At 38.7% G+C, this 24,222-nt stretch overlaps 2 protein-coding genes across 6 annotated transcripts in view; one reads left to right on the top strand and one right to left on the bottom strand.

Annotated features, from left to right (window-relative positions):
• LOC311302751 (zinc finger MYM-type protein 1-like) overlaps positions 1–3,014 on the bottom strand; it is a 3,858-nt gene extending 844 nt beyond the window's left edge. Inside the window, exons 1-2 of the mRNA XM_084428790.1 lie at positions 1,230–3,014; positions 651–756 (exon numbers count right to left, since the gene is read on the bottom strand). Coding sequence (XP_084284916.1) covers positions 651–756; positions 1,230–2,734 — 1,611 coding nt within the window. The 5' untranslated portion in view covers positions 2,735–3,014. The remainder of the gene's footprint in view (positions 1–650; positions 757–1,229) is intronic.
• wnk3 (WNK lysine deficient protein kinase 3) overlaps positions 1–24,222 on the top strand; it is a 60,779-nt gene that overhangs the window by 20,310 nt on the left and 16,247 nt on the right. For all 5 annotated transcript variants that reach the window (XM_084428344.1, XM_084428343.1, XM_084428345.1 and 2 more), the window contains exons 3-10: positions 15,186–15,358; positions 16,095–16,315; positions 20,248–20,405; positions 20,656–20,744; positions 20,826–21,045; positions 22,415–22,736; positions 22,856–22,962; positions 23,132–23,353. In XM_084428344.1, the coding sequence (XP_084284470.1) occupies positions 15,186–15,358; positions 16,095–16,315; positions 20,248–20,405; positions 20,656–20,744; positions 20,826–21,045; positions 22,415–22,736; positions 22,856–22,962; positions 23,132–23,353 (1,512 nt within the window). The remainder of the gene's footprint in view (positions 1–15,185; positions 15,359–16,094; positions 16,316–20,247; positions 20,406–20,655; positions 20,745–20,825; positions 21,046–22,414; positions 22,737–22,855; positions 22,963–23,131; positions 23,354–24,222) is intronic.

The raw sequence follows: 24,222 nt of genomic DNA, 5'->3' as shown, positions 1-24,222 counted from the left end.
TTCTTCTGCTGAACACAAAAAATATATATTTTGAAGAATGTCGTCAACCAGACAGTTGATGGACCCCATTGACTTCCATAGTATTTTTTTTTTCCAACTGTGGAAGTCAATGGGGTCCATCAACAGTCTGATTACCGACATTCTTCAAAATATCTTTCTTTGTGTTCAGCAGAAGAAAGAAATTCATACAGGTTTGAAACAACTTGAAGGTGAATAAATGATGACACAATTTTCATTTTTGGGTGAACTATCCCTTTAAAGGTTTTAACACCATTATTTCTAATTGCACTTTACACTACGTTTACTTCTCCTCACTAGTTCCCTATTGGTTTCCGTTACAAAACAAGGTTTAATTTAAATATATAAACCACTTTTTTTTCTGTCACATGTGACAACATGTGCCACACACTGAATTTCTTTTCAATGAAAACTGCTATTATTTTGCTGCTTGTGACTGCTTTGTCATAAACCAGAATCTACTGAACTAACAAGAATATAAATTCTAGACCACCTGGTCCATCAATCGATCAGTCAGATGTGGGAATATGCCATCCTAAGGTTTGTTTTATTTTTTTTATTACATAGCTACATACCACCACAGACATAAAAATCTTTGTAGAGGAAACACTGACTGTTACATCTCAACTTACCTCTGTAGCCAGCCTCTGTTGTTCTCCTGTTCCCAGCATCCTTCGTCGCTTTATAGGCTGCTGCTGGTCCGATGCACCATCACCACACAGAGAGGGAATAGAGGCCCTGGTCCAAAAATAGAGTTTAAGTTGTTAACCTGTCATCAGACTTCTTAACTCCCACAAGTGCACATCCACTGACTCATATACACACACATAAGGACTATGCCTATCAGCTAGTCATCTGTGATGTACATAAAATTACATTGTTATCATTGTTCTATTATATTTCTAAGCTGGATGCATTCTGATGTGTCCTGTGTAAATTATAGTCTCTAAATGACAAGAAGTTAATATTTAATAACAATCTTCTAGAATAAGCCTGTTGTTAGAAACTGTTTTTGATAACTACTTTACCTTCATTATTATCCAAATCTAATAGTCTCTTTGCTTTTAAAATACTGAAATGCATATAATTGTAATGAGCTTATGATAATCATCCAGTTGGATGACTAGGCACATTTAGACACAAATCTGGAAATAAGCAAATCACATTTCTAACAAAAGTTTTATCAGCCAATCGTAAATAAAGTTATTTACCTGATCGTTTGCACGCTGTCTGTAAACTTCTGGACAAGTGATTTGATGAAAACTGCGTCGATGTTCCTTTTCTGCAGCTGGTTGAACAGCATGTCCACATGTGGCATGATTTTGTGGAACAGTGCCAGAAAAAAACAGAAAGCCTCGTCTTCAAGCATCCTCACAAAGCCCCCAGCCTCTCTGACAGTTAGGGGATCAAAGTTTCCATTATCTCTGATGGTCTGAAAACACTTTAGGAGGTCATCTCTTTGTTCGTACACGGTGTTTACAGCGCGACTGTGGAAGTTCCAACGTGTTGTAGAGGCTCTGGGAAGTCTATGGGCAACCACTTGGTCAAGTACGGTGGTTCGCTTGGGTGACCTGGAGAAGAAAGCAGAAAATCCTGCAAGATCGGAAAAAAAAGTGCCGATTTTGGGGATGTGTGACGTTGCCTGCTGCATGATGAGATTTAACTGATGCGCGTAACAGTGGACGTAATGAGCGTTTACATGGACATCCATCACCTTGCGCTGCACTCCGCCGGTGGCTCCCCTCATTACATTAGCTCCGTCGTAAGCTTGGCCTATAAGTTTGGCTTTTTGTCCATCTGGGAGTATGACGCTTAGCCTCTCCAGAAGCGCTGTAGCGATGGTGTCTGCCGTGGCATTCTGGATCGAAATAAACTCATAAAACCGCTCTTGTATGTTGTTTTTGCCATCTAAATAACGTAGCACAAGCACCAGCTGACAGTGGGTGGAAATGTCAGTTGTCTCATCAGCTTGTATGGAGATGAAATCTGCGCTCTTGACTTCCTCCAGAATGTAATCCTTCAGCACTGACAGCATGCAGTCTAATAACTCATTTTGAATCGTCTTTGACGTACCTTTAAAAACGGTGGCTGTCTTGAGGTGCTCCTCCAGCACGCTGTCGAGTGAAGCAACGAAGTCCACCAGTCCCCTGAAAATGCCAGGATTGTTCGAGGTGTCAGTCTCGTCATGCCCACGCAAGGCCAGCTCAAAAGCCCCACAAAACTTCACACAGTCGATTATTTTTGATAAGATGTGCCGGTTTTTATCCACCTCCTCGTTGTGTTTCCTCACCGCAACCCTGTGGCCTTCATCAAGCTGCGTCGCGATGTTAACCCTTCCCAGTACAGCTAGCTTGACGGAATTATCCATGTGTACCTTGGTGTTCTCGTGTTTCGTTACTTTCTCTGACAAGTGCTTCATATCCCTCATTCCGGTAACTGTCCATGCTGGATCTGTCCCCGTATTTTTGAAAAGTATGCACGGAAAGCAAAATAAGGCATTAACATGAGAACATCCAGCCAACCAAGCCTTTCTGGTATACCAGCTGCGTGAGAAGCCTCGCACGTACTGCTTTCCTTTATCACTTGCCTGTTGTCTGATCGAAATATCTGGTTGATCTGGGCCCAGCTCTTTCACACGGAGTTTATTTACTAAGCTTCGTCTTTCAAACGGATATTGGACAAGAGATTGAATCGAGTTAGAGTCGTCTGGAGTCATTTTGTTCGCCGTTGTAATTTATCATACAGTAAAAATGGCGCCCTATAGAATGAAACTCGATACTTTAGTCGTGGTTCGCGCCCATTGCTCGCGCCTCGCGGCCGCGCGCAGTTTGGGGCGCTAGGCGAAGCGCCCATAGCTGACTAGATTTTAGCTCGCTGATTGGCTACAGTTTATGTCAAACATTTATATCTAAAATCAGCAATTGGCTAAGCTGCTCCAAAGACCCGCCTTTCTGGGGCGCTTTCTCCAGCGCCCCAGAGCTGATCACGTGTACAGATCTAGACGGGACGTGTAGAAAAAACTGACATTTTGAATTTCTATCATATTTTTCACATATACTAGGTGCATTTACTATCTCAAACACACAAATATTGATAATTTGTATATATGATTTATTTATGTATTTACATGTATTTGCCTACAGTCTATGGTATTTGCTCAAGGGGGGGCGGCGCCCTAGCGCCCTCTATTGGCCAGCCGCCCCTGCTGGAAGCTCTATCTTGACGCCTGGTTCGCGGTTATACGGGATCTTCTCACGAGAGTGAAAGTTGTCGGTCTTCCATTCTTCTTGGAAGCCAACGAAGTCGCGCATATCCTCCTCTTCCTCTCGAAACATCGCTAAGAGCCACTGCTCTCTAACTACGCGATCGGCTGGTACATCTAAATCATCTGGGGTATCATTTGAATCTTGTCCTGTGTCATCCTCCATAACTTCATCAATATCACTTCCATCACTTGAGTCAGCCATGACGGATCGCTAGCACGGTGTTTAAAAATGCCGCGAAAACAGTAAAGAGGGTAAAATAAAACTTACTGTATGTGTAGGCTTATTTCGACCAATCACAAAGCATTTTACTAGTCACATGAGTTTAAAAAAAATCCCTAAGCATCTCTGTCACTCACCCCAAGAATATTTAAGCCAATTACAGTGCATATAATTGGCCATGTGCCTTGAAAAAGACGACACCGCTCAAAATGACGCAGGCGCGTTTGCCGGGCTTAATGGTGACTACGCATAGATGCGTGATCCGGTCTTAAAGGTAAACACACACAGATGTGTGATCCGGTTTAAATGGGTTAAGGACAAGCGGCAACATGTTTACTATTACGTTGTGAGTCCACTACAGCGGCAAAACTATTCTCAGTGCCGCTGGAAACGCTATAACGTCTCCACTTTGGGGGGAGCCTTTATTTTTTTTGTCTGTTACGATATTTCTTCAAAAGCAGATCGAGGAGAGATTTTAATCGTCCATGATCAAAAATCGTGATATCGCACACCAAAGTGCACCCACACGTCAGCGCTGCAAGCTGGAGGCGCTCTCATTTTCCGCCATGCTCGCTCTCGCTTGGCCGTATGAATGTTAAGATGTACAACTGTTAGCTTTGTAGACAGCGAGTCAGCGATCTACAGGAACTGAGGAGGTCGTTTGACAAACAGAGGGATTTGATGAAATGTTAATGTCATTTTAAACCCGCTTAAAACATAAGAGGTTGGAATACACTATAGTGAAAAAAAATTATCACGATAGTTAGCTGTAATATATACTGTGTGTATGTATATGTATGTGTTTGTATGTGTATATATATATATATATATATATATATATATATATATATATATATATGCATATATATATATGCAGAGGGTCTCAAACAAGTTGATTTAATGCACTTACAATGAATCATTAGAACATAAGGGTCTATCATGCCTTTGGCCTTTCATGTGTCGTGCAGTTGCTCTCATTTTTCAAAGCTTCAGTTATAATTACAATTGACCCTAAAGACGAAAGTAAAAGTAAAATTGTGCTGTCTTACATGAGAAAGAGTTCTGTTGTACAGATACAGGTAGCCTTGCAGATATACAGTACAACAGCAGGATTTCCTCTCACCACTCAAAGCTTTCTGTAATCACTCTGGGTTTTCCATTTCTCACTCCCCAGTGAGAGAAACCCTGTTCTGAGCTATCCTGGAGCGAAAGAAAACATGCACACACTGTCTTTCATAAAACCAGTTCCTCGCCACAGGCAAAATTGCAAAAATCCGCTGTAATTAGGCTACAGTTAAGCACAAAACTGATGATAAGCAAAATTGCTTTCTTGGGTATTCATTCACATTATGAATTCTCATGAAACAATCCTTAATATTGATCTATCATTAATAACTTGAGTCTGGGGTTTGGCCTTCCTTTGAATAACCTGTTCATGTCAGCTGAGGTGAGGACTGGATTGCTTTCACTTTTAATTCTGATTTTGTATGAGATTCTTTCCTGTTTCTTACATTCATTTTACTTTGATACAAGGACAAGGGTAGGGCTGGGCGATAAATCGATTTGATCGATTAACTCGAATGTGTAGTTTACGTCGACTTGTTTGAATGAAAATCGGTTTTCTCTTTAACATCCACCGACGCTCCCCTCTGGGCTCCCGTAGTCGGGCTCCCGAACGGGCTCAGCGTTTGCCATAAAGATACACACAAACAACATGGCAAATGAAATGAACAAGACCGCGGCAGCACAAGCACACCCGCCAGGTTACTATTGATATGAAACGGATTCTTAGCTTTCATATTCTGTCAATTTGATCATGAAATTCAAACAATAAACACCGTTTTGGCGCTTGTAAATGTGACGTGACAGATCGCTAACATATCTCAGTAGCAGCACGTGAACCGATCATCTGTTCCTCTTTACTACTAGTTAAATAAACACGAATGATCAATAGGTAATTTGAAAGATACAGTTCAACTTACCGAAATGTAATAAGATCGATCAGTGTTTTTCAACCGCAGAAAGAGGTCCATAAAACAGATGAACAATGTCACATAAAGTTACATTTACCTCAGGAAAGCCATTTAATGACCATAGCACGTTAGTTTGAGCTATAGGGAGGAGTAGTTTGCTAAATATGATAACTATATTACATATTTATTATATTTTTACCTATATCATTATAATATTATAACATGTTTATTATAAAAAACGCATTTTTTTTAACAATAATAATACCAGCTGACAGGGCTCTGTATGTTTACAGCATTAGGTGAGGTTTTTTTTTTTTTTTGGGAGAAAAATTAACATAACACATTAACGTATCTACTGCACCTAATATTTATCCAAAGGAATCGATATTGAATCAAGATCAGAATGAAATCATAAGAATTGAATTGAAATTGTGAAATTTGTGTCAAGCAATAATAAAAACAGTAGCATACCAGTCATTGTACCATGTAACATTGTGTTGTCACTAAACTTAATAAAATTCTGTTTAGTTACCAAATGTTTTGACAATCACAATACAGTTATTGTGATGCAAGTTTTATTTGTATTTATTTTTTACATCCCCCTTCCCCCAATCCCAATCCACCCATTTTATGTTATGTTACGTTACTGTTATGTTAGCCTACATTTTCACTGTTTACAAAGGCAGGGCCTGCCATCTTGTCTTTTTGGCTTGTTGTTTCTGATTGCACTTTAACCCCAAGTGGGAAATCCAGATCAAATCCCAGAAGGGAAAATCAAAACAAAGTTAAAGTTAATAAAGTTAAAACTTGTTTTGAACAATTTCTTTGTCATCTGCAGATTGATTTTAAGTTGGGGGAAAAAAATCGATTTAAAATGGAAAAAAAAATTTGTTTTAGGCCATATCGCCCAGCCCTAGACAAGGACAGCTCAGGTTATTTCAGAACAGTGCAACTCTCTACGACCTCACTGAGTCCAAACAGATTTGTACTGGGTGCCAGTAAGAGCAGTAGTGATGGTTAGAAGGCATGTTGTTCTGTCATTTCGGTGACAATTTTGTTCTCTATTAAATGGCCTGGAATGGATCCAGATAAACTTGGACAAGCGCATAACCCTGTAATGTAAATTGGGCTATTTTTGCAGCTAAACAAGGCGAGCAGAGCTGGCTTGACGGATATTCTTCCACAGCCTCCAGGTTGTTTGTTGAAGATGGTTCTGTCTGGCCAGCATATCCTTTAATGACACCTTACCTTTAAAAGCTTTAAAAGCTTTAAAAGCTTTAAAAGCTAAAAGTCTGTTATATCATCAGCGCATGAGCAAATGTGAACTTATGCTGTTTACAGCATTAGCACTTATGTGCAACTTATCTGATATTTATTCATTTCATTAGCTAATCAAGACCTAATCCCATCAGAACCCACACCCATCCCACACACTCGTATATTAAACATTTGCAGTCGATTGTAAGAAAGGTGCAGGGTTTAAGAGGATTAAATGATCTGAGAGAGAAGTCTGTCTGAGTTGACATTTTTAGTTATGATATGCAGTTTTATTCATTAAGACATTATTAATTATGTTTATTAAGACATTGTACTCACCGGGACCATTCGCTGTCCCCAACAGTGAGTTTTCAGTGTTTACTAGTGGGCACATTTGGTCCTAACCTAACCTAACCCCACACACACACACACACACAAATGTATGTGTGTGTGTGGGGCGTACAGTGTTGGAGGGATGTTCTATCTGACCGTGCGATTGAGTATACAGGGTGATCCAGGGAGTTAATTACAGTGGGTGCCTGTCAGGCCTGAACAAAAAGCCTGCACAGACAGCACAACTCACGCAGAAACACAACTGGCTGAATGTAAGCAGCCCAAACCAGACCAGTCTGCTCCAGCTCAGCTCCTGCCACAACAAAACTCTCCAGACCATAGAAAAATGGTTTGATTTAGACATTTTACAAAGAGTAAAAACAGATGAGCAGCACTAGCTGAAACACTAATCAGCTATAAAACAATATGAATAATCATATTCATATATGTACTGCTACTGATATGGACGGGATTCGGGCTCTTCTGTAGTTTTTACTTCAGTCTAGATGTGGGTCTTATTGAAGAGTCATGCGCTCTGGAAGTGGTGGTCACCAAATGCAATGACAAGATTTAAGTGGTTTTACTTATTTTTTTGTAGCATCATGTGAATCCTGTTATTTTAGCCAGACAGTTGGCCAAAAGGTCCATAATGAAGAAACATACTGTAAGTCAGAAATAAGAGCTTTTTCACAGTACTAAATCTTACACTCTTACTCTCTCTCTCTCTCTCTCTCTCTCTCTCTCAGTCTAAACTCATTTAATTCAGAGTAATGTACTGTGAGTGCAGCAGAACTTTTCACCCCATCAGTTGTTGTCAAATTTAGTGTCAGACATGCAGTGACGTAATGTGGCTCTGAGTAAAAGAGAAACTGAGGCAATGACTCTGTGTGAACATCTTCCTTCTGATGGCAGAGCTCTGAACCCTCTATTAAAAATAGAGACCAACCCACTGGCGTTTTGCCCCGTCTGTGCAAAAGGTCAGTGTCCTCAATGTTCAGTAGGATCACATTCAGACATATGGTGTGTGTTCAGTGAGGGTGAGAATCTTTTGGCACCTCGCAATCCGATCCGATTCTAAAAAGATTAATCAGTGACATTTTAGTTAATGAGTTTACTGGCTGCTTAAATGGATGCATTTTTTAATTACTTTTTATATTATAAAGTATATTTATTAAATTTCTTGTATAATTATAAGTACTTTTAAAAATAATTGCAAATTAATAATACGTCAAAACAATTGTATGTTACTTAAGAAATAACTATATAACATTCATCTTAAAAAAAAATGTTTTTTCTAGTTGACTATTAGTCATTTATTTAAAGGGACACTTCACCCATTTGCATTAAGCTTTGCATTGTTAGAAACCCAGTCATACTATTGAATGGTTGTGCAACACTCTCTCATTTTCCCCTGAGACGGGAGAAATCCGTTATTTACCTCTTACACTTCCTCCTACAATGACGCAAAAATCGTCATTTTGCGTCATTGTAGGAGGAAGTGTAAGAGGGGGGGATTTCTGTTGAGACTACAAGCACTAGTTCCTCATCTTTCCCAGGGGGCGGGACCTGCTCACGCTACAGACCTATTACAGATCAGTGGGTGGGACTTTACTCTCTGAAACTGAAAGCAATATCCTCCATCTTGTTTGAAGTTAAGCTAACAGGCGCTGTGGAGACAGATGTAAAGTTATGACAATAGCGGAGGAGAGTACTCAATATGATATAGACTAGAGGAAGAGGATTTCGGAAGTCTGATGCTTGAATCAGGTGTTTGTGGCTACCTTTACAAGCCGCATTATAGCGAAGAGCAGCCGAGGCAGAAGACCTGCCTGCCGCGGACGAGGAGCCCGGACTGGCTCGGGTTAGGGCGGACTGGTGGCGCCGGTGATCTCACTATGCAACTACGAACCACTACGAACACAGAGATAGAGTCCGTCTGTGGCAAAGATTTTCAACTATGACAATTTCTCCTGGACGAAATCTCTGAATCAGACGAGGACACGGAAGTTTGTGTTGTGAACTAGTTTCCTAGTTTCGCACCGCATATGTTCTGACTGAACATCCAGGTACCATGCAATAATTCACCTTTTCGAAAGAAATACAAACGAGGAGTAATGCACTAATGAGTTCGCCAACTAACTAGACATTTTGTGTGAATGTGAAATGAATTTCAAGCTCTGGTGGTAGCTAGCCTTGTAGACGGAAGAGTGATTTCTCTTATAGGCAGATATGCGCTTTCTGGATTAGTGGGAGTGGCTTGCGGAGCTGTGCAATGTGGTGCATTGTGGGAGTTGTTGTCTTTCATACAAATGCGTCCTGAAGTTATTTTTTGTCTTTTCTCGGTCACAAAGGCACCAAATTCAAAATTTCTTTTACATTTCGACTACATATATGACCCACTTTAAATAAAAAACAATGTTCAAATGGGTGAAATGCCCCTTTAAGCCATTAGTCGACTAGTAGCATGTTTGCGGTGCGCACATACACATCAAACAGACAGAGCTCAATAGAAAAGGAGCGCAATAATTCTGACTTAAATACACATATTGCTAAAATATGTTTTGTTAGAATTTAAGCGTAGTTTTAAAATTCTACATGTAACATAAGTAATCATATTTATGAGAGCAGTAACAGTAAAGGCACTATTGTTAAATGTAATATAATTACTTTGATCAGACAAGTAAATGTGTGTGTTGTTCATACCCTGTACAAGTTAATAGTTTGTGCTTTTGTTTTTGTTTATCATTTTTAATGTAGTTTAATTTATGCTTTAAAATAGTATTAAAGCAATTACTTGTTTTTAGGTTTATAATGTAATGTTTGTTATTTTAACCCTTTTTTTCTTATAATGTACGGCATAGCCTACATAAATTCACTATATTTTGTTTTCATATGCTTTATATTGCATATTGTTTGGAGGACAGCATTTGGCAGGATATGGAATAAAATTGTTTAAAATCATGGATTAAAAATTGTAATTAAAAAAATATTTTTAATGTGTAATTTTTAGATTATCATCCGATTAATCGAAAAATAATCGACAGATTAATCGGTTATCAAAATAATCGTTAGCTGCAGCCCTAGATATACATGATGACTAAATTTGCTATTAGTGACACAAGCATCAGTCTGTTCAGTTATTTCTGAAATATGTGATTCTTTGAGTAATATGTATTCATTTCTGTTCTAGGTATTAGACTTTTGAGGAGTTACCCTTATATATTTGAGTAATTCTGACATGCAACCAGTTGCTCATATTATTGAATTGATTTGTTTTTAGAGGACTGCTCAGTTAAAATCTAAATGTTTCTGGTTGTCTTATTTTTCAGTAACGCACACACGTATACACTGACAGGCATGCGTCTTCATTGCAGTGCATTGAACTAGTGGGTATTATGTTGCTTTTGACATGCTGCTGAATTACAGTGAATGTGTTAGTAATATGAGCTGATCATTCACCCTCCCTTTCCTCTTCATTGAAGTTAAACCCATAAGGCGTATCGACTAGCACAATATTAAAAAGATGATAGTCATGATTGCTTTACACATCCATAGGGATCAGAGAATTCAGTTAAATAAGTGAACATGGATTGCAGAGCTAATTCAATTTAAAAGCCATGATGTACACAGTGTTGTCTAATGCATACTTTCTCTTTCTATGTTTCATCAGCACAAGCGGTAGCTCAGCAAGCATTTATGCATAATGTTTTTGTGGGACTTTTTTCAGGCTGAACAGGTGACAGGTCCTGAGTGGGTCAGGCTGGCTTAGGCTTTATGCTGTTTACAGTAGCCTGAGTGACTACAGCCTCACCTGACAACTGAACAAACACGTTGCCAAACTGAGCAGATACATCTTCAGCATGGGAACTCAACTTGCATAATGTTTAAAGTGTGGTTGACGGGTTGCCTGACCGGTTTGTTTCTCGTTTCATTGTGTGCCGTCGTTTGTGTGACTACTGACTAATAAGCCATTGATAATGAACACCTTTTAGCAATCCAAACTCATTATCATTACCAAGCTACAGTGCAAATTTAGTGAACTAAACTTTTTGTTTTAAGTGTAATTTAATTTCTGGTGACTTTCAACATCTCATAATACAGTTTATTATGTGGTCAAGGTCTAGGGTTTTGAAATCCAAATGGTGTAGGTTCTAATCCTTTAACTGTTATTCCTTGGGAAATGTCAGCCGGACAATAGTTTGAGAGCAAAAACAGTTAAACACTGTCCGTTTGGTTTTGCATGATGTGACTAATGACTTTCTCCTAGCTTTTGCTGAACATGTTTTAATGGAAGGTCAAGACAGTGCTGTATGAAGAGGGCAAAGGACCGGTGAAACTCAGACAGACAGAGGCGCCCTTACCAGACACTAACTCAGCGTTCAGGGCTGCACGCGGATGCTCAGACAAACACCCGCACACACATGCACAGATGCTCTCATGTTAGCTTTCAACCACAAAATACAGAGCTCAGCACGATTTTTCAGTGCACCACAAAACAGGAAGCATCTGTCAACACAAAGATACCTTGTTATAGCACTGGAAATAATCAGTCAAAGTTCAAAGAATAGGGTGGTACTTTTAGTGATGTGTCGGTTTGTTTCTAACTGTTAGAAGCTTTATGTTGATAGTTTCTTTTGGAAAATAGGAAAGAGAAACCTTTTAAATCAGTATTGTTTTTTTTTTTATGAGACATTCTTAACCTGAAACATTTGGTCACACCAGTCTAATATATTTGGTTGCAACCTTGACTATGCCATCACTAAATCTATATACATGATGCAATGTATACAAGAGGTGGGGGAAAATTTAGATCCTGATGCATCGTAATGCTTTCCTAAACGATTCTGGATCGATCCTCAAATTCATCTGAATTTAAATTAATTATTAATAATTCTGGTTATTGAAAATGCTTACACAGGGCCAAACATTACAGATAAGTGCCATGCCATGTGCTGTGCAACGCTGCAAAAAATGGCACGGAACGCATATTCACAGTGGAATTTATACAATGAAAAAGTATGCTTGCACTGTACAAACAAGCGTCTACACAGAAAATACTACTGCAGAATTTTGTTCTGTTTTGATTGTTTGATCAAAGCAGACGTGTGTGTGTGTATATGTATGTGTAAGTATGTATGTATATATATATATATATATATATATATATATATATATATATATATATATATAATTTAATATATATTTTTATATTTATTATTATTATTATTATTTTTATTATTTAACCTTCACACAGAATTAGCAAGGAGACACCTTGACAAATATTTTGTGCCTTTACACTGTTGCTGAAGAGTTGTTGCAGAATTGATTTAGGATAATTTTGAAATTGAATTACAATTGAAGTCTACTGCTTTTTATTGGTAGCTGAAAGCATTTTCAAATTAGCTAAATGCAGAAGGTGATAAGTGAAGTTTGAGGTTGATTTAAAAAAAAAAAGTTTTTGAAAGAAGTCCCTTATGCTCACCATTCTGCATTTTTTTTTTTTTTTTTTTTTATAAAAAAAAAAAAAGGTAATACTGTGAAATAATATTATTACAATATAAAACTCCAGTCTCCAGGCTGGAGGCTAATCCTTCAGAAATCATTCTAATATGCTGATTTGGTGCTCAAGAAATATTTCTTATTATCAATGATTCAGTGTTGAAAACAGTTGTGCTGCTTAACTTTCTCTTTTTGTGTGGAAACTTTTACTTTTTTTTTCAGGTTTCTTGAATGAATAGAAAGTTGATGTAAAGAAAGTTCAAAAGAACAGCATTTATTTTAAATATAAATCTTTGTAACATTAAATTGGTCAAAAGTGACACTAAAGACATTTATAATGCACCTTTGCTGAATTAAAGTATGAATGTCTTTACAAATAAACTCTGACCCCAAACTTTTGCACGCTAATGTATGCAAAACATTTTGTGAATGACTGGTGTTTGGATTATGCAGCGTTTTCGTCACGGTTCTGCGGGCCGATTGGTTTTGGGCCTACGCATTACTTACTGGCATAGAAAGGAGGAAAAGAAAACAGGAGGCCTCAGCTTCCACAGAATACTTCCTCAAAGTAACATCTAGGTGGTTGATTGCTTAAGAGAGAAGGGAGCAGAGGAGAGAGGATGACATGATATACAGATGAAAGTTTAACGAGAGAGAAACCTCATTACATGGCAAATCAGATCGTATGCCACAAAACTCCAGAAATTAGCCCTCTTTGTTGGTGCATAGACAGCAGGCCATTGCAAAGTTGTTTACAGAAATTAAAGTAAGATTATGTCTCATAAATCTCATGCAGTGAGTTTGCTGAGCTGTGAAAGCTGGAATTCTTTGCTTTTATTTGGTTGTTTATTTTACTGTTGCTTACGTAACTATTGTTGTGGCCTTTGACCCAGACATCTTTGATTTATTTTATCCATGTAGGTCACACAGACAAACACTCAGAAAGCCAATGAATCTCAATACTTATTTTGTTTTAATATACATGTACCAAATGACCATTGAGAACCAAATGTAGATTATCACAGTTAGACAGACAATATATATATATATTTTTTGTCTATGAAATCAGAAACCGGAGAGATGTTTCATCATCTTGCAGATTAAAGATTACAAGCCTTTTTTGGGTGCTTGTTTTAACATCTGTTCAGATTTAGTGGAGAAAAGAGACAAAGAACAGCTTGTCTTAAAGGTATAGTTCATCCAAAAAATGAACATTCTGTCACAATTTATTCACCCTCATGTTGTTTCAAAACTTGATTTAATTAATTTTTCTGAGAAACACAAAATATGATGTTTTATAAGAAATGTTTTAGTGTTTTTTGTCCATGCAATGGAAGTCATAGGGGTCCAATGTAGTTTTAGTCCCCATTGACTTTCATTGTATGGACAGACATTTGAAACATTCTTCAAAATATCTTCTTTTGTGTTCCACAGAAGAAAGAAAGTCATACAGGTTTAGACTAGGTTGACTAAAGGGTGAGGGTAAATTCACTTTTAGGCAAACTGTTTCTTTAAAAACGAATGCATTATATTTGACGAAGCCTTGATGCATTAATATTGTTTTATTAGTATCGTGGGGTTGCTCAGAGTGAGCATAGTTTATCATGCAACGTTGCATGTCTGCATAAGCGTGTGTGTGCTGTTCGTCAGTGGAGTGAGTGTGTGCTTGGTGTTGGCAGTGTGGCATTTTCCCCCAACTGTGTGCCAGCGAAGGGATTTAATCAACATCCGCCACACTGGGGCAATCTGGCCATGGTGGCCGCTGTGGCTGAAATGTGAGTTTTAGGCTAATGGTGGGTGTTGCCTCCCTGTCACACATCTCCTTTTTGCCAGCGCCACCTGGTGACCATTGATTGGTAGTGTACTGTCTATGAAGCTGTGCTGAGTGTATGCGCCAATGGTGAACCAAGCGTTTTGCTGTGATCATCAGCCGTCGGAATAGTAATACACCTCCAAATATCTCTCCCTTCACCCCACCTGCCACAGTGCTGTATTGAAACCACCAAAGATGGCAGATTCGCTGATGACCGACATAACGTTGCATATTTGGGAGGGTTACATTCTTGCAGTAAAACTGAATGGATACAAAGCTTTGAACATTCCTCTCTCGCAGCACATTTTTTAAAGGGGAACTCATTTTCTCTCAGCAGCAAGTGACTGGATGTGTGCTGTGCTATCATGGTATGCTGACATTCATAATTAATGAGGCAATACAATATAATTTATGAGTACTTTGCTGTGATAATTTAAATCACATTTATATGAAATCACAGAATAGTTAGTAATATTTATGACTTGGTCATTAACATGATTAATAGGACAGTTGAGAGCACTTTTGGGTGTGGACATAATTATATCTTTCATGAAGAGGATGTTGAATCAAGAGCTGTTCCATTTCTTACTGTATTTCATTTATGCTCAAAAGTACAGACATGTCTGTGGTTTAGTTAATCTGCTTTTTTCCTCTTTCTATCCCAGTCAGTGGGATTTTAAGTTTTTATTGTGAAGTGAAGATTTAGACCAGCAAGAGTTAAACCAATTTAATGGAATTTTAAATCATTACAGACTGTATTTTACATTTAATACTGTATTTAATGTTTTGTGCTTGTTTATGTGTCAGGATCGAAAGCTGACCAAGGCGGAGCAGCAGCGGTTTAAAGAGGAGGCTGAAATGCTGAAGGGTCTACAGCACCCCAACATTGTGCGTTTCTATGACTCCTGGGAGTCTGTTCTTAGAGGCAAGAAGTGCATCGTCCTAGTGACTGAGCTCATGACATCAGGAACACTCAAAACGTGTGTATCATTACATTTGTATTTTTATCTCTTTGTAATTTGAATATGTTAATATGAATATAATAAATATGATAATATTATGTTGTGAATTGTGTGTGTGTGTATAGATAGATAGATTTTTTTTTTTTAAACATAGTTCAACGATTCAAATAAAGCCTCCCTGTGCTGTATGTACCTCCTGTATGTATTACAAGTTATCTGTATGGCAGTATGTATGGCCGTTTTCCCCGTGGTATCAAAAATGGTATTGATATAACAATGATATAAAATAATTTAAATAAGGATATAGATATAGAATAATTTTGGACAATAGCCCCCTGGAACACGATTTCAACCGAGGGGGACAACACCCTCTCCCCCGCTGTAAAACGATTTCATGGGGATCAAACTAACCCCCAACCCCCCTCCCACCAGCACCCCATCAGAAACCCAATTTCAAGGGGGCCAAGTTACAACCTGCACCAGGGCCCCGGATACCCCAACTACGGCCCTGGCTGTAAACGATCAATGTTTTGCACCATATTCCGTTATTATCCTATTCAGTTTGTTTGTAAATCTGGTCTACTTGTCAGCTTTTTCTGGTATACGTGCAAAATGTTACTCAAAATGTTTTTTTGTTTTTTTTTAAAGGCTGTTGCTGCCAAGATTCATTCTATTTATCAATTGATCAACATCCAGTAAGGTTACAAACTTCTTACTTTATTATGATCTCATGACTGTTTTTCCTGTGCTTCAGGTACCTTAAGCGCTTCAAGGTGATGAAGCCCAAGGTTCTACGCAGCTGGTGCAGGCAAATCCTAAAGGGTCTTCAGTTCCTACACACGCGTACGCCACCCATTGTGCACCGTGACCTCAAGTGTGACAATATCTTCATCACAGGTCCAACCGGATCAGTGAAAATTGGTGACCTGGGCCTTGCCACCCTCATGCGGACATCTTTTGCCAAGAGTGTCATAGGTCTGTTACTTTTTTTAGTTTCCTGTGTATAGTAGAATTTAATTTTTGATATGTGATGGACTCCTTTATAGCCTTTTGGTGAGACACTTTTCCTGAATGGGTGCAGGTCTTCCACACTGGTGGCTGTAATTACGATGACTATCAAGTAGGGCTGGGCGATTGTACAGTAACTTGAGTTTGGATGCAGATGTAAATTTATGTTCATTAAAAAAAAACATCTGTAAAAATTGTAACAACCTCATTTTTATTGGGTAAAATTATGTTTTGCATAGTATTTAGTAGTGGTGTGAATCGTCACTCGTCTCACGATTCAATTCGATTACGATTATCATGTCAACGATTCGATTCGTCAGGACCATTTAGAACAAACACTAGTAAATACTAAAAACGAATGAAAATGTCAAGTGTGCTTAAGTTATAATAACGCTCACACACACTCGCACACACGCATTTAGCCACGCTCGCAGCCTCACATGCGCACGCACACACTCAAGCTCATGCTGTAAATTTTAAAATAGTTGGGTGCATTTTTTTATTTGTCACTTTTTTGTTTCGCCTACCTCCGCCATTTTACGCTAGCGAGAGAAGCACGTACGTATGTGACGAATGACGTCAGAGAAACGGCAGTAGACTATAACAGTGGGTTCTCAATTCCAGTCCTCGGGACCCCTTGCTCTGCACATTTTGTATGTCTCTCTTATCTGACACACTCAGTTCAGTTCATGGAGTCTCTCCTAATGAGCTTATGATCTGGTTCAGGTGTGTTAAATAAGGGAGACATACAAAATGTGCAGAGCAGCGGGTCCCGAGGACTGGAATTGAGAACCACTGGACTATAAGACTATGTATTTGTTATGAAAAACAGTAGCCTAAAGACATTTAGTATTATACAAATGCACAAAAACTGCTAGACTATAACTTCTATAAAATCCTGTAATTATATTCCATTACTCCTTTAATAGCCTACATTCACTGTCTACATTAATAATATTATAAAAATCAATATGAATAAACTACATTTATGCCAGAATACCATGGTTTCAGTTAGTGTTACTACTGTAAATAATGGTAAATGTTGGCGACTTGTGAAAAGCTTTCTAACTGTTTTGTTGTGGCTCAATGTTTCTCCTGTTTTACGCGTCAGCGTTGGCGAAAATATTGGCGCTGTTTATTCTGGCTTTAAACTAGTTTAAATCACGAGGCATTTGATTTGTGATTTGTATAGGAGAACTCTGCACTGAACTCGAACGCTTCTCACTGGATCTCACAGCGCTGTTTAGTGGGCAAGTGATCGAGACGGTCAGCGCAAGTAAATACATTCGCTCTAAGCTCACTGCAGTGTGTTTTGAGCCAAGCTGATAAATGTTCTGTGTGGCGCGGTTCAAACGAGCAGCTCTGTTTCGTTCCACTTTTGGCACGTTTACTGTTTAATGTTTCTCAGATGAAATGGAAATGAGGGCGCTTATCAGTTAGGCAAATTGGTATTGGCACCAGTGCGATGTTCTGCAACACGCATGCGCAGCATTATTTGCACCCTGCATAAACATTATATCAAACACTTATCAAACTTTTGTTATAAGTTTATCGAGGAAAATTATATTGTGATAATTATCTTTTTCGTTTTATCGCCAAGCCCTACTGTCAAGGATCCAAGAAAAGGTATTCTTGCTTCCTTTGCTCTTTAGCTATCTTAACTCGTAATGCCATGTTGGAGCTAACTAAAGAGCACTGTTCCACATTATTGACCGCAATATGTGCAATAGAAATGAGAAGAACTTTCTTCTCAGCAAATATAAAAAAAATCAATAGGGACCAGAGCATGTGAGCGGAGTGGAGCGGTGAGAATCTCCGCTCATCGCTCACTGAACTGTTCACCCCTCCGCTCCCCCGCTCAAAGCTACATCAGGCCGCTCCTCTCATTTTCGCTCAGCGCTCAACGCAGTTTGCTTCGCGCTCCACTCAAATCACCCCCCGCTCGCTCCAAAAAAGGAAAAAAAATCTACATGTATATCACTTGTAGCGGTCCCCAACCTTTTTTGCGCCACGGACCGGTTTAAAATCAGACAATATCAGACACGGACCGGCCTTCAAGGTGTGTGGCGGATAAATACAACAAAAATGATTAAAATGATACGACTGGCATAAAAACTGGGGTATTTTTTTAAATAGCCTATAATAATAAACGTGAATCCAATGTGTAGGCTTACTCGCAACTTTATTAACAGCGTCCTCTAACATCGCGCAGGCAAATGAGAAAGTCTGAAAACAAACAAAATGCCCCCAAAAGAAAAAAAATCTCTATGTTTTCAGTGCTGATGCGTTCACGTAACATGTAAGGGCACCTAAAAGCTGTCACAACGAACCGGCAAAATGATTATGAATATGTAAAATATAGCAGAAGACATTTTAATTTTTTTTATGTCTGTCGGCTGGAAAGATGCTGACTCGTGATCTTCGCAGTAGTGAACGCGCCTGAGAGAAATGCACATTTCATACGGGAGAGCAGTCTGTTTTCTTTCGTTTTGAATTGTTCTGTTTAAAAGTAGACATTTCAAGCTTTATATATTTGTCTCAGGTGTGTGAGTCAAGTAGGCTATACGCTGGTTCATTCATGAGACAAACTCCAGGTTCACGCCGGCGCCTTCGTATCGTGGTTATCTATTTTCTAATATATTTAGCCTACTTCTTATTAAATCCAGACAATGGTTGATGAAACCTTGATTAAAATTAAGATACAATTAATACAAAACGAAATTAATTTTAAAGACAGGCTTTGTGCTTTCTGTCTGAGGTCTGAGTGAAAGTTTTAAAGCAGTCTTATGCCGCTTTCAGAGCGCTCACGTCCGTAATGGAGAACTGTCCCGTCCATAACATTTTTTTTTTTTTTTGTATAAATTTCTAAATAAATGTGACTTATAGTCCAGTGCGAGGCTAGGCCTATGTTTTTTCTTCTTCATGGCGCATTTTTTGACTGATGCGCCTTATAGGCTACTCCGGAGCGACTTATATTGATAGGCTACACCTGTATGAATTCTCATTTTACTTTTTGAACTCCATTATTGAGCCGAGTTTTGCCTGAAAATAGTCTACTGTTGATGACTGTGCAAGACAAATGGATTCAGGGTCAGGCTTGACTGAGCATGCTTCAGACTCGTGGTGTGAGCGGAGCGGAGCGAAATTGGAGCGGGAAATGCGACGCTCCGTCCTTTTGAAATTGCCGCTCTGCGCTCTGTCCAAGATCCGCCCGCTCGCGCTCCCCGCTCGCTCCCGCTCCACTCCGCTCACATGCTCTGATAGGGACTGACATTTTTATGTGCGCACAATGTGCACACATAAAAACGTCAATACCTATTGATTTTATTAATATTTGCTGGGAAGAAAGTTAGCACACCAGATATTCACATTAGTACAAACATAATAAAGGAAGCAACATTTCCAATTTATAGCATTGCTCTTTTTAACAAGGTAAACCTGAACACTCCCAGCAGCAGCATATTTGGAAAAAAGTAGTCAATTATTGAAGATAGAGGTCGCTGCAAAGGCTATCATGATTAGCAAGATCCGTGAAAGCACCAGGGTGCTGCATAGATGATGATTTCTGCTTGCAGCGGCTAAAATCCTTCATTTGAATTTCAGTAATTGTGAGATCAAGCCTTCTTGGTTGTTTTAAAGATTATATACTTGTGTTTTGCAGTTGAATCTGAGGGAAATGGTTTGCACTCGTTTAGGCTTGTTTGATATTTTAAAAAAGTCTCAAATATGCACATTTATAGGCTTCCGAAGTTGTTGTGACTATTTGTGCATTGATTGGCTGTTGTTAAGGAAAATAGTAGTTGTTTTTAATCATAGCAACAGAAGACAAAGATAGCAAAAATGACAAACAGATGCCAAAAGAGATAGGATGTCAAATGAATGTTGTATTGGTTTCTTAGGTACTCCGGAATTCATGGCCCCAGAGATGTACGAGGAGCACTATGACGAGTCAGTAGATGTCTATGCCTTTGGCATGTGCATGCTAGAAATGGCTACCTCAGAGTACCCATATTCAGAATGCCAAAATGCTGCACAGATCTACCGCAAAGTCACCAGTGTAAGTCTATGTATGACTCTTGATTTGTAGATTATTTTTGGGTGAATTCACTAAATTATTGCAATATTAATACAATATTGGTAAGTGAGCCAGGCATATTGTTTAGCAAAGATTCACAAATAAACATCACTCTCAGCAGGCAAAGTTAATTCTTAGTGAATTCACCCTATTGTTTTTATTATTATTATTTAAACACACGTTTTTTTGACAATCATGTGGGGGATTAACACTACATTTTCTCTCTGTGCAGGGTATCAAGCCTGCCAGTTTTGACAAAGTAAATGATCCTGAGGTAAAAGAAATCATTGAGGGCTGTATTCGCCAAAACCGATTAGAGCGGTAAGCACTTAAATGGTTAAAGTTCTTGTGTAAGTGAAGCAAGAATGCAAAGTGATCTAAATTCACTCTTTTCACCCTTAGGCTCTCGGTGAAGGACCTTCTAAATCATGCCTTCTTTGCGGAGGACACCGGCGTGCGTGTGGAGCTTGCAGAGGAAGATAGTGGCTGCAAAGACTGCCTGGCCCTGCGCATCTGGGTTGAAGATCCAAAGAAACTCAAAGGCAAGCACAAGGATAATGAGGCCATCGAGTTCAGCTATGACCTGGAGAATGACAGTGCTGAAGAAGTTGCACTGGAGATGGTGAGAAACAGATAGGAGGAAAAGTGTTTTTATAAATCTGTAAAAACAGAAATAATGGAAACTACAATTTGTGCTATTTGTTGTGTTTTAATGAACAGTTCAACCTAAAATGGAAATACTGTCCTCATGTCATTTCAAACATGTTTGACTTTTGTTTAGAACACAAATTTCTTTTCTTTTTTTTTTATAAAACTAAATATCTTTCACTTCTGTTCTTTTCAATAAAACCACAGTCAAAGAAGACTGGAGCGAATGGCAAAAACATCTGGGCCCGTATTCATAAAGATTCTAAGAATCCTCTCAGAAAACTCTTAATTTAGCTTAAAAACTTTTACGTAGGAGTCTTAGCTTAAGAGCAATTCAGGACCAATCTGAGAGCAACTCTGATTAAGGAAAAGACAAAAACTTTCATCTTAGTAAGGAGGCGGGGTTGACCCCGTTGCTATGTATGACACAATCTTTTGAAAACTGTGATTGGTTGGTTGTCCAAGAAGGGGAAAAAAAGTGATTTTAAGTATAGGGTCTATTCTAAGCCTTCACTTTGAAATTACATGCGTAATTTTTCCTATTTGACTGTTCTCACACACACACTACACACACTATAAATCCTTTTTTTTTATTAATTAATTTTGTTAATTTCCTATAAGGTATTTGCTTGGCTTAGAATGATAAAAATGGTTCCACTCTTTCCAATTACACTGATTTTTGTCATGTCTATTTAAGTGGTGGTTTGAATGTTGGTTTTAATGTATCAAACATGGAATTTTCCCAGTTGCCATATATCGTAATGTAGTGATTACTTTCATTTCAGGCGCTATGGCATTTCTGCGCTGTGTTGGAGATATTAGCATGTCTCTAAAAAGATCTGTCACAAACATGATCCCTGCACGATCTAATCTAAAGCGTCTTATTAACTCACTGTCATCCATTGTCTGCAACACATTTCTTCTCCCTCTTCGTCTTTCTGCCATTTTCTCCTCTGCTAAAGAAACTCTTAAGCCTCTTAAAAGTCCTCGTCCGTGCTCCTAACAATTTTGACCTTAAGACCTCTTTTAAGGTTTAAGATGCTTTCTGAATTGCTTTTTTCTTTACTAGGATTTTTTCTTTAATTCTAAGAGTAAACGCCCACATTTCTAAGAATTTTCTTAGAATTTTGTCACTAGGAGCTACTCTTTGCATTAAGATTCTTTATGAATACGGCCCCTGATATTTATTTATTTAGTTTTCTGTTTGATGCTTTTGCATCAAGTTTAGAATGACATGAAAACAATGTAAACTATAACAGTTTTTATTTTTGGGTGAACTATCTCTTTAAGACAACTTGTCTCTTTTTTTTAATTAATTCTCCATTTCTATTGCTTTTTTATAGGTGAAGTCTGGCTTTTTCCATGAAAGTGATGCTAAGGTGGTGGGGAAGTCCATTAGAGACAGGGTGACTCTAATTAAGAAGTCCCGTGAACGGCGACAACAGCAGCTCCTTCAGCAGCAACAACAACAAAGTCTTGATGACCGCCGTGACTCCACAGTCCTTACCTCCTCCTTTTCCTATGTTCATCCTTCCTGCACCACCTCCTCACAGGGCACAGGAGCTGCTGCAGCTGCTGCAGCTGCTGGGGGTCAGGGAGAGGCAGAGGAGCTGCCAGAAGTAGACCAACATGTCCAACAGCAAGGGACTGCATTGGGCTTCACAGGTGCACAATTAATTTAGAATCACAATGTTAGTAACATGATATAACAGGCATTTGTAACTATTATTTGTCCCAAATTGGTGTATAAATGTTGATTTGGCAGTCTACTTTTCCATATTCAGAGGGTGAGAGTCTTTCTGCTGTCAGTGGACAAAGCCAAGCCTTTTCCGTACCTGAGTCAGGGAACCCATGTGCTCATGCTCAAACCAGCTACCCCACTGGCACATCTGTAAGTACCACTACTTCAGAAACAATTTTCTTATCTAGTGCCATACATCCCCTGCTGCTAAATCACCACCATTCTTGCTCATTTGAAACCTTTGTTATACAGTAAAAAAAAAAGTAATTGTTGTCTGAATGTACTCTTTGGTCAGATAAGAATTGTTTCCTTTATTTAGAGAGTGAAAGGAGCAGGGGTTATATCTCATCCCCAGCTGCTCCCTATTGGTCAGAGCGGAGGGGTTTCAAATGTGCCTGTTGGCCAGAATGGTGGGATATCTGGCATTTCCATTGGCCAAAGTGGTGGTGGGGCTCCTAACATTCCTGTGGCACAGACTTTCATTCAACCAGTCGCTATGGCATCACAGGTCCCATTAAGTGTGCCTCAACAATATTCTCAGGTGATTGTCTCCCTTGTGTCCAGCTTTGCTGTGTGTTTTTCTCTTCACTCAGTTCACTGTTGCACTGGACACGATAATTATTATCTAAAGCAAATCAATCCAGGGAGACTTGGTTCATTCAGTGTCAAATGTTAAGTTATTTTAGAGGAATATGTTGAGGGACTGCTAGGGTATTTCACTCCTCAAGTTATGTGCCTTTGACAAAATATAGACATGGCACAGAAAAAACATATATTTGGATAAGTGACCATATATAGACATGGCACTGTGTTACTGAAATACTGAATTGAATTTCCTAAGATATCTATCTGTGCAGTCTGACTTTGATTTAGGTCATGTGCTGAGTTACACGATGTTCACTGACCTACATTTTTAATGTTTGGTCCAGAGAACATATTTGTTGTTGAAATTCACTGTATGCTGAACCAAATGAGCTGATAATTTGAAAGAAATAATGGTTGTATTGGCTGTATATAGTCCTTGAATTGTAAATTTGAATTGTTTCTAGAATATAATTCATAGTTCAATTTATTGTCATATAAAATTGTATGGTGCTAGACAGTAAGACATTTGTCAAGTCTAGTATACAGATAAGTGCAAAACAACGAATCAAAGCAAACTGACTGCAAAAATAGCCCCACAGCTGTTCGCATTAAGTATCATTTGTTTTCATCAAACTCTGTGAAAAGTTGGCATACCTGAACGAAAGCACTGCAGTCATTCAAAAACCCTTGCTGCATAGACCTTATTCACAGCAGCACCATCCTTGATTTTTAACAAGAATTATAGTGAGGCTGTGAGGGATAGGCATACTGTACATCTCTTCAGTGGGTTGTACTGTTATTTAATGTTTGGGGATTTTTCTGCTG

This window comes from Rutilus rutilus (assembly GCF_951802725.1).
Source record: "Rutilus rutilus genome assembly, chromosome: 13".
NCBI classification, from domain to species: Eukaryota; Metazoa; Chordata; class Actinopteri; order Cypriniformes; family Leuciscidae; genus Rutilus; species Rutilus rutilus.
Note: the sequence above shows the minus strand (reverse complement) of the source record. Positions and strands in the feature narration are given on the sequence as shown.